At 35.8% G+C, this 11,595-nt stretch overlaps 1 protein-coding gene across 1 annotated transcript; it reads left to right on the forward strand.

Annotated features, from left to right (window-relative positions):
- Positions 1-3,121: 3,121 nt before the first annotated feature.
- On the forward strand, positions 3,122-10,683 carry LOC144978081 (protein adenylyltransferase FICD-like). Its single transcript, XM_078923631.1, has 5 exons — positions 3,122-3,833; positions 4,267-4,518; positions 5,148-5,424; positions 6,983-7,094; positions 9,229-10,683. Exons 1-5 carry the CDS (start codon positions 3,305-3,307, stop codon positions 9,985-9,987), a joined length of 1,929 nt encoding a protein of 642 aa, XP_078779757.1. The 5' UTR covers positions 3,122-3,304; the 3' UTR covers positions 9,988-10,683.
- Positions 10,684-11,595: the final 912 nt, after the last annotated feature.

An 11,595-nucleotide genomic window follows, 5' to 3' on the forward strand; every position in this document is an offset into this window, starting at 1 on the left:
AATGGGAGGTAACCAATACACACACTGTTCTTCAAGTATTATTTCCTGCATCACTTCCCTTGATTTCATAGAGGACAGCGCCAAATTAAATTGAGGTTAACAATGTTCTTTTTGCATTAAAAACTAAATCACAAGGTAAGCCTTAATGAGACCCAAGGGGAGTCACCCTCATAATGGCTTCTCCCTTCTGATATAAGGGAGACCCCCCCCCCCCCCAATGCGTCTTTTTTTTTTTTTTTTGGGGGGGGGGGGGGGGGGTGAATTGAATTTATCATCGGTCAAATTTTCAATTATTCTTCCCTGTGCAGTGTGCCCACTCAAATACTGACTTGTCTGACTGCCATTTTAATTCTTTGAGCGATGTTAGCGTTAGGTGTCGCTTAAGTTACGTGATAAATGGTGTTACGTTAGAGATATCCCCCAACTTGCCCGACACCTAGAGTATCTTGTGAGAAAGATGCCTCGAGGAAAATATGGGATGCATTGCTAGCACCAATTTTTGTAAGTTTGCTGCTATAATTTGCCTCTTACTTTGTAAAGTTGATGATTCCTTAAAGAAAGTGTAGTTACAACAGATTACAACGGAGACTGAAGATCGCTACGGGAGGGGGAAGGGGCAGGCACTCTTAAACGGTACTAGAGTGAGATACGAGGACATTACATTGTCATCAATAAGCGTGAAACCCAGTGCCCCCCCCCCTCTCTCTCTCTCTCTCTCTCTCTCTCTCTCTCTCTCTCTCTCTCTCTCTCTCTCTCTCTCTCTCTCTCTCTCTGTAACATTAGTTGGGTTAATCGTCATCATCGTTATCAAAATGATGATGATGATGATAATAATAATAATAATAATAATAATAATAATAATAATAATAATAATAATAATAATAGTAATAATAAAAATAATCATCATCATCAGCAGCAGCAGCAGCAACAGCAGACGTCTCAGTAGTAGGGAGGTGACTACAGACAGCATTGTTTATTGGACTATATGGACGTGAAAGTGAGAACCGAGAAAATACAGTGGTTGGATTCAAACTCTGATGTGTAGTTATTTGCAGGTCTGATAACTCAATTCATTAAGGGTCCATTGTATGGAAATCTTTAAAAATGACACAAAATGGTGTCCATTACAAACATTGTTAAACTAGGCCCATAATTACGTTCGGATGTCAGACCTGCATATATGTACCCGTCGATTCAAACAGGCAACGGAGGAAATAGCCCTTATTTCGGGAATGTGATGATGATTTTTTTTTAAAGAAAGAAAAAATACATTTTTTTAAAATGGTGTACGAGAGCTGAAACGTTAATAGTTCGCCAAAAAAAAAATGTATAAAGAAAATAAAATCGGACAGATGTCATATTCGAACACGGGACCTTCCTACTCAAAGTCCACGCCTTGACCACTCCTCTTTGTCTGTGTGTTTGGAGGGGAGAGGGGTTCTCCTGAATGACAACATTCGGGAGGCCCCCCACGTATCTCGATAATCACTTCATATACATACACCATTTCTTAAAAACACATTATTATTATTATTATTATTATTATTATTATTATTATTATTATTATTATTATTATTATTATTATTATTATATTATTATTATTATTATATTATTATTATTATTATTATATTATTATCATTATTATTATTGTTATTATAATAATTATTATTATTGTTGTTATTATTATTATTATTATTATTATTATTATTATTATTATTATTATTATTATTATTATTATTATTATTATTATTTAATATGCACGTGGATATGAATTCGAAGTATTTATTTTAAGATACTCAACTTCAATTAAAAATAATATATTTAATGTATATTCCTAACTGCCAAAACATGAAACAGTCTGAAATTTAAAACTGAAAATGCTAAATAAATTAATAAATTAAAAAATAAACGTGATAGGGACTTTTTGAATCAAAATACATACATAGATATGACAGAGTATTCATGATATGTATGTCAACAACAAGAATGTTTTTTGTTTTTTTTTTCTTATATTATACTTTTATCTGTACCTCCCTTTTAATATTTTTATCTCAAAGACTATGCAATGTTTAATGTCCAATATAATGTAACTATGTTTTAATGGCATTTAAGGAACACATGGTCCAGTTTAAAGCCTTATTACTGATATGATATGATGTGATATGATATGATATGATGTGATATGATATGATATGATATGATATGATATGATGTGATAGATGGGATGGGATGTGATATGATGTGATGTGATGTGATAGATGGGATGTGATGTGATATGATGTGATGTGATGTGATAGATGGGATGGGATGTGATATGATGTGATGTGATGTGATAGATGGGATGGGATGTGATATGATGTGATGTGATGTGATATGATATGATATGAATTGATATAGGATGAACGTTTCCAACTGCCTTTGAGTGAGGCATAATAAATAAAAGAAATCGGAAGAAGACATTGATTACATTGAATTTTAAAAGACGGGACATACTGACATTTTGTATTCCAATAAAATTATTATTTATTTATTATGTACCAATTATTTACCTACTTATCCCTTTTCACTTAAACTTCAGACCACTAACGGTATTTACACATCTAGTTACCGAACAAACTTATTGGCGTAGTCCAATATCAATACTACTTTAATTGAGGATATTTTGCAGTGGTTTGATAATATTTCCATTACAACAAGAAAAACATAATAACTCGAGTAATTAGATAGGTAAATAAAACGTATATAAATTGTGAAATAGTGAACTGAACTGGTATTGAGAGGACACTCAAACCCCTAAACCATGCCCGCCCCTGAAACGATAAGTATTGAGCAACAGTATCCCCACTTGATCGTCTTACGAGCGGCCACTGAACTCGTTGGTCTGAATTTTGAAGTTGTCCCCAATGCATTACAACCTAGGAGTAGGACTTCATATCTAGATAGATGTCACTGGTTACAACTCATTTCCAGAGCAAGACTATGGACAACGTATCACTTATCACGTAATAAATCAATAAGTCATAAGGATATCGTTATTGTAGTATACATAATAATACATATATTATGCGAACGGCTAATTATAGACAGGATGGGTTTTTTTTAAAAAGTGTGTGACGATGGCAGTCTGAGTCTGCTGATAGATTTGGTTACACAAAAATGACCATTTAACAAAAAAATTATAAGCCATAATTTTGTACTGAGAAATTCGAAAGGTGAAATCTTTTTTTTTTTTTTTTTTTTTTTTTTTGTTGTTTTTGTTGGTTTTTTTGGAGACGTGGAGACACTTTTCTCCTCAAGCTAAGTGATGATGAAAACATCCGGTTTACGCAATCGTACCTCTGAAGAGAGAAAAATCGCTTTCGATTCTACAGATTTAAAAGGGGAATGGGGATTGACTTGTTTCATAAGTATAACATATGTTCTAAATATACTCGAAACAAGTGTTGTAACCAACTTCATCATGTTGAAAAGATCGTTATATTTTTGGGGAATTAATAAGAAAGGAATGAGTGTACGAACCTTTGTCATTCTCTTCGTTGTGTTTTGTGTGTCGAGCATTACTCTCGGACTCTTCACTTCTTTGCCACGACTCTTTGTAAAATACTTCATTACTCATGAATCGGACAGCAGGGATATGTTGACAGACGATTCATGTGATAATATTTTTGGCTACAGTTGGGATTGTCAACAAAATAATCCGATTCCCGTTGTCGAAAAACTCTCCGGTAATGACAACGTTGACAAAGAGAACGCAAAATTGAAAGTTGATCGCCTATCATTACAAGGCACCTCACTCAGTTTGCGGTACAAGGAACGGTTTCCGGTGAATAAAGGTAATTTATGTCATCAAGGTTATGGTGGGTGATTTTTAAGCAATTTTCTCTTCGTGCGGAATCTCGTCTCATTGAAAACAGAAGAAAGCTGCATTTTCACCATCCACTTCCATCTTGTCTTGTTTTCTGAAGCCTAAACCAGAACCTTTATTTGGGCAGAAGTAGCCTTTACCAAATTAATCGTGGAGAGGAATTTATTAACAGCGATTGAAGATGGTTGTGGTGATAGTGATAAATGTTTATTAATAATGCCTTTGTTTTGAACAATTGCACCTTTTCCTTCAAAACTACACCCTTTTTCAGTCGAAATTACTCCTTTTCTTTAGTTGGGGTTGGCATACAAAGATGGTTAAGAAAATTTAAGAAAAGCAAAAAAGTATAAATGAGCAATTATATTTGATGCACCAAATGTTTTTTTATATCCGAATTCCAGATGTGAAGAGAGAAGCCGTGGCTGCCATGAATATTGCCTTGGATCTCCAGAATCGGGGAAAGACGGAGAAAGCCATGAAGGTGTTTCAGCACGCCGTTGCCCTGGACCCGTCCCATGCTGACATTCTCACAGCCTACGGAGAGTTCCTGGAATGGCACGTACAAGATGTGGTCAAGGCTGACCACTTGTATCAGATTGCACTGGAACACAGTCCCGAGCATGGAAAGGCATTGAAGAATCGGAAACGAACTGGTAGGTGTGAGTGTGAGGAATGTCAATGTGTGAGTGTGAGGAATGTCAATGTGTGAGTGTGAGGAATGTCAATGTGTGAGTGTGAGGAATGTCAATACAAAGGCCACCCGTCAATAATCCATCTCTAAGGTGACAACATACTGGATTATCAGTGGGAATGGGTTATTGAGCAGGCTATCTTAGGCCTTTCAGGCATTGTAACTTAACTTAATTTTTGTTATGTCCCTCTTTTTAAAAACATTTTTCAGAATGATAAAAAATTTACTCAAGATCAGGGTTGCATGCCTACCTGCTCAATTGGATGACATGCCGAATCGGTCGTGCCCCGGTAGATTAACGACAGCCCTAAATGGTGGAACGTGGTGAGATCTGCATCTCATGTATCCCCCCCTCCCCCCCTGACGATCATGGGCCTGATGATGAATGGCCTAAAGTCTTGCATTTGCTGTGAGAACCCAAGAAACTAAAAACTAAAATTATCTAAGGTCTTATTGATAGCAACATGGCATAAAATGAATGGGGTAAAGGGAGAATGTTCATTGCCATGTTCTTCATGCTAAAATGTGAAAATTTACTCCTACTTATCATCACCACATTTGTATAGTGTTCTGTATTTCTGAAATCCCCAGGTCCAATTGTTGAGGAGATTGACCAGACCAGGTTCTCCAGAGTTGACAGAAAACGTTCCTACCTCTACACGGTCCCCCACAGTCACCCGGGTCTTCGCCGGGCAAAGCGGGAAGCGTACTTTGCACACATCTACCACACAAACGCCATTGAAGGCAACACGCTTACGCTGTCCCAGACAAGGTCCATTGTAGAAACAAGGATGGCTGTCGGGGGGAAGAGTCTGAGAGAGCAAAACGAAGTCTTGGGTTTGGATTCAGCTCTCAGCTATGTCAATAGGTCAGTCCATGGTTTTTGGTTTTGTTGTTCTGGTTTTGTTTTTTGTTTGTTTTGTTTTGTTTTTTTGGGTTTTTTTTTTTTTTGTACAACAGGAATATAATGGAGAGAAAAGATAAAGGGAGTAAATGTGACTCTTAAATAAGGGAACAATACAAAACAAACGACGTTTCGGCCAAAACGTGGTTTGTTTTGTGTTGTTCCCTTATTTAAGAGTCACATTTACTCCCTTTATCTTTCTCTCCATTTTATTGACTCATTTAGGCACCTCTGGTAACAGGAATATATCCTGTCCTTGTTGACAAAGTGAGAATCCAAAACCTTTTCAACTCGTAGTCTCGTTACATCCACACTGCAGTGGTGTCAAGTCTCTAAGATCTAATTGCCATCGGTCTACTTGATTCAAGGAAATATTATTATATCTGTATCAAATGATTACTGGCTTTGTGGTCAAACCCTCGGCGTTTGACAGATTTGAGAAAACCCTCTTGATTCTCGTAGGCAATCATTGTATTATTTCAAAGTGATACAAAGCTGCTAGAAGTTGTGGACTGTAAAAAGTAATAAACAAAAATGAATATAACAGCTTTAAAAGAGAACAAAATACAAAACACGGAACGTTTCGGCTCAAAACCCCTTTTCAGCCAATAACAATAGAACAATGTTGTCGATCTGGTTTTTTAGTCGTGTATTTATGATTTCATTGGGGGGTTTTTTTTTTGTTGGCTGAAGAAGGGTTTTGAGTCCGAAATGTTCTGTGTTTGGTATTTTATCCTTTTTTGAAGCTTTTATATTCATTTTTTGTTTATTACTTTTTACAGTCCACAGCTTCTAGCAGCCTAGTATCACTTAGCCATTAAAGGATTTATTATTCCCGTCTGTAGTTTTCTTCAATACAAATTAGTAATAATAGTAATAGCTTCTTATTTAAATTGAACTTTTTTTAAAAATTGAGCTTTATATAGCGCAATATCCACTAAATATGCTCAAAGCGCTTTACAAGGAGTCCCTGGTCAACAGCAACATTTAACATGTAGGACGGGACATGACGCCTGTTAGGCAATATTACAATTTTTCTGGCAAAGACAACGCTGGTAACGGCCAGGTACTCATTTTACACCTGAGTACGGTGAGAGAATGTGAGTAAAGAGCCTTTTCCAAGGACTCAACTATGCGCCGAGCGCGAGGCTCGAACCCAGGACCTTCCGATCCAAAAGCGAGTGTCATACCACTAGACCACATAGCCGCACATGGTGACTGATGTTTTTGTATTTGAGATTTATTTTACCAATTGTTAGGATATACACTCTGTTTTTAGGTAAAATTACTTACTTACTTAATCCTATCCATGGATCTTCTCCAGGTTTTTTTGGACGTCTCTCCATCTTTTACCATCAGCCGTCCAGCGGAGTGATATTCTTGGCAAAGCAGTTGCCTCCCTTTTGGCAACCTGTCCAAGCCATATCCATCTGCGTCTCTTTATAGTTGTAGCGATGCTCACTGTATCTGTCTTTTCTCTTAAGAGTTTTAGGTAAAATTGCTGCATTATTTCTATTTTTAGCACCCTGGTCGGCCGGATCGGAAGACTGACTCTTCAGAATATTCTGGACATTCATATGAGAGTGCTTGGATTCGTGGATCCAACTGAAGCAGGCCGGTTCAGGCATAATCAGGTATCAATACGATATATCTGCAAAATTCTGGAAACATTTGATGGTTATATATTTTTTAAACGAAAATAAAGGAATAAATCACTCTGATTCAACATTTTCATCAGTTATTCTGACCCGCCATTCAAATTGATTTAATTGGTATAATTATTATTTCGTTTGGTGCCAAATTGGCCAAAATTTCAGATTTTTTTAACAACAGATTTTGATTTAGTTATCACAATTTTTGAAGGAAATTGGAGAAATATTGGGTTTTACTCTTGTTAGAAGTTCCACAAGATCAAATTGATTGACACAACAACAGTTCTAAATGATTCTAAAGAAATAATGAAGATAAGGCTGTAAATCATGGATTTAGAGATGATGCAAGATTTTTTTTTTTTTTAATGATATTCAGTTCTTTTATGATAAAATAATTTATTACTTAGCCAGTTATTATAAGGTTAACGGTTAACACTCAGTAACAACTTATAAATATTTATAGTTGTAAGATCATGACTCCTATAGATAGTTTGCGCTTGGCTAAGAAGCTCATAACATTGCCATCTGGAAGTATAAAGGACCAACACACAAAACTGTGTGTATGCATGAACGTTTATAGTCGGGTTAATACAGTTCAGTGAGCATTACTCATAAACGCAGATGGCAAAAAACAATAACAAAGACCTGACTGACGTCATCTTCGAACTATTATAAATACTGTGCATGTCCTTTTATGTTTATGGTTACTATTTTACACTTGTCTTGGAAACCATTGAAGGTTTGAGTTATTATTTGGATTGGTTTTGTTTTTTCATTTGGATGAAAATGAAGATGATTGAAGGACAAGTGAGTTGCAGATTGTTCCCGAGTGGACAGTGGTCAATTGTCCTGATAAAATTGGGACTGTCCCAATTTGGCAATCTGGAGAAATAATTATTAAAATTATTTGTTTTTAACCCATTGCTGCCCGGGCATAATCTGAAAAAATGTCTCTCACAGACCATGCGAGGGGAGATAACTCTTCCAAATGTCATAGTACACTTCATTAAAAAATTAATTGCAAGAATGTGACGCATGCTAGAAACAAAATAAAAGCTGTTTTGGAAAGAAGAATGAATGGCCTTTAATTTGATGTATTGTTTTGGACTATTGATTCATATTTTGATTTGAAAAAAAAATGTTAAAGTTGAAAAATATGTAATAATATTAAAACACATGAAACCCATTGTCAATGTCATCAAAATGCGCATCCAACTCAACCTCAATGTCTGATTCAGTGTCTGAATGAGTACTATCATCATCACTATCCATTAAAAAACGTTTATAACGCCTGAGAATTGAGGAATTCAAACGCCATTCCAGCAAAAAAAAAAAAAAAAAAAAGACGTTACCACAACCGATTTGGTCGACAAACTTCAAAAAATCACGGCAGACAAACGAATCGAGATAAAAACAATCGGGAAACGGCTAGTTTCGCTTTTACTCTTTCTCTACTTTCGTTTTTCAATTAAAAAGAAGTGGTTCTACACACATTTTTAATATACAGGTTCAATGACACTGGGTACCTGGCGGGCGATATCAGGCGATCCGGACTTATGCAGATGTTTTTTTAGCGGGCTATTACGGGCGATTTGGGCGGCAATGGGTTAATTGGATTGTTTGTATGTATGGGATGGGAATGACCCATGCATGTCCCAGGATTATGTTTTTTTGACCAGCAAATGAAAACAATGAATAGAAAAAAAAACGCTCTCAATCTAGCTGATATTATATGATATTATGTTGTGTCATGAATTTTTTAAATTAAAAAAAAAAAAAACATTTTTATTATGTAAAGCGCCACAGAGCACAATTAACGTGAATGTTTAGGCGCTATATAAATTCATTATTTACATTTAAAAAATTTTTTTTTACATGTACATTTACATAGACCGAACGGACTGCTGCTTTTGGGTCATGACGGTATTTTGCGTTAAGGCGTCCCATTTCAGCTCTGTAAAAAGTTGGCCACTATGCTAGTGTATTCTTGTCAAAATTCCTCATTCTTCATAACATTCATTCATATTGAAATTATAATTCTTATTCATTCTTATTTCAAGACCAAAATTCAAGAGAATAAGAAATATTACTTTACATTTGTCTGTCTGCATTTCAGGTATATGTGGGAGACTTTGTCCCCCCTCCAGCGTGTGAGCTACAGGAGCATATGGATCAGCTTGTCGAGTGGCTCAACTCGGAGGAAGCCCAATCTCTCCACCCAGTGGAGTTTGCTGCCCTTGCTCACTATCGGCTCGTTGCCATTCACCCGTTCTACGATGGAAATGGAAGGACGTCGCGTCTGCTCATGAATCTCATTCTGATGCAGGCCGGTTTCCCGCCTGTGTCCATAGAAGTTCACGACAGGCTGACCTACTACGAGACTCTAGAGCAGGCCAATAACGGGGATATACGGCCGTTCATTCGTTTTATAGCTGAATGTACGGAAAGAACGTTAGATGAGTATATATCTGTGTTGGCAGATGATGAATCTGAATTGACGTTACCGCCATCTTTCAAAAGGAGGAAATCTGCCAGCACGGATAGAGTTATTTATATGGAATTAGACGATGACGATGGTGGTGAAGGTGATAGTAGTGATAATAATAATAATAATAATAATAATAATAATAATAATAATAATAATAATAATAATAATAATAATAATAATAATAATAATAATAATAATAATAATAATAATAATAATAATAATAAATTTGACACTGGTGATGATAATAAATGTGAAAGGGGAGATCATCATGATCACGATGACTATTTCTTCGGTAAGTCTGAATCAGACGTCACTGAGACGATAAGAAAAAGAGATAGATGTGATCAAAGGCCAGTAACTCCCGATGGTGGTTTGCCTTTGTCCTGACGACTGCCGTATTTGTAGGTTTTATTAATTTATTCATTTGTGATAACAATTATTTGATTCTGTATTTATTTACAATGTGAGAAATCCAAAGCTTTTACATAGCGGCCAACTGTCGGGACTGTCCCGATTAGGCAATCTGGAGAATAATATTTTTAAATTATTTTTTTTTTAATTGGACTTTCATGTCCTTGGATTATGCTTTTTAAACTAGCAAATTAAAACAAGGAACACAAAAATCTCTAAATTTAGATTATATTAAATCACTCAATCCTAGAGATTTTTGCTACTTGTCATAATTGGAAAAAATGTATTAAAATGAGCATGTACATGGACATCTAGTTTTATTCTTTAACATGTAAAAATGAAAAAAAACATTAGCTTTGATACTACGCCTATAATTTGTCTCATATAAATGTAATAAATAGGCATGGGGTAAAAGTAACCCTGGGTAAACTACGGATATAGTCGGTGTGTTAGTGTTAGGGTTGAGTGAGTTAAATAGTAGTCCAAACATACATACTGTTGTTTTTGGGTCATGACAGTATTGTGTGTTAGGGTGTCCCGTGTTAGCTCTTTGAAAAGTTGGCCGCTATGATTTTACTTTTATTGCATGGGTGCAAGAGTGCGGCTACTGCCGGCCAATTGGATTACCGAAAAAAAAGTCGCGGCTTTTTGCGATTTTTAGGTCCAACAATCGTGTCGGTACGTCCATATGATTAAGCGAAACTTTTGAATCACGATGCTATTATGACCGGAAGTGATAGTTATATTATTAAATTTGAACGGAAGTTGATTAGAGAAGAAATGAAAGTTGAGCCAGACAAAAACACAGTGCGTGAATCTTGCAGGCTTTTTCAGATTATATGTTGGTCATAAGTAGACTTGCAGGCTTTTTGAGGTCCAGTTGCTTGCACCCATGTTATTATTACAAAGAGAGAATTACCAAAAGGGTATATTATTGCTATATTTGCATATATAAATTTATTTGGTTAAAATAATTTATTTTTTTCTTTATCATTTCATATGCGATCTGATTTTAGATTTTGGCCATTTCCTTTATGCATAATAAAAACTGTGGACTGTAAAAAGTAATAGACAAAAATAATTATAACAACTTTAGAAATGAACAGAATACCAAACTCAGAACATTTCAGACTCAAAACCCTTCTTCAGCAACAACAACAAAAAAAACCCCAATGAAATCATAAACACATTACTAAAAATCGATCTGGTTTTTTAGTAATGTATATTTATTTATGTTTCCATGGGTTCCTTTTTTGTTGGCTGAAGAAGGGTTTTGAACTGAAAACGTTCTGTGCTTGGTGTTTTGTTCTTCTTCTGAAGCTGTTATAATTAATTTTATAGGAAGGACACAAATCTTAGCACGTCATTTGTGCGGCTATGTGGTCTTGTGGTATGACACTCGCTTTCCGATCGGAAGGTCCTGGGTTCGAGCCTTGCTCGGCGCATAGTTGAGTCCTTGGAGAAGGCTCTTTACTCACATTCTCTCAGGTGTAAAATGAGTACTGGCCGTTAACAGTGTTGTCTCTGTCTAAAAAAATTCTAATATCGCCTAACAGGCGTCATGTCTTTTCCACATGTTATGTG

This window comes from Berghia stephanieae, chromosome 8, assembly GCF_034508935.2.
Source record: "Berghia stephanieae isolate SIO BIC M18660-M18661 chromosome 8, UCSD_Bste_1.3, whole genome shotgun sequence".
In the NCBI taxonomy this organism is placed as follows: domain Eukaryota; kingdom Metazoa; phylum Mollusca; class Gastropoda; order Nudibranchia; family Aeolidiidae; genus Berghia; species Berghia stephanieae.

Bases quoted from the DNA above. Each gene is read 5' to 3' on its own strand.
- LOC144978081 (XM_078923631.1), top strand. From the start codon at position 3,305: ATGATGAAAACATCCGGTTTACGCAATCGTACCTCTGAAGAGAGAAAA. The intron at 4,519-5,147 runs GTAGGTGTGAGT...TGAAATCCCCAG, and splicing joins GAAGAATCGGAAACGAACTG to GTCCAATTGTTGAGGAGATT. The intron at 7,095-9,228 runs GTATCAATACGA...TCTGCATTTCAG, and splicing joins GCCGGTTCAGGCATAATCAG to GTATATGTGGGAGACTTTGT.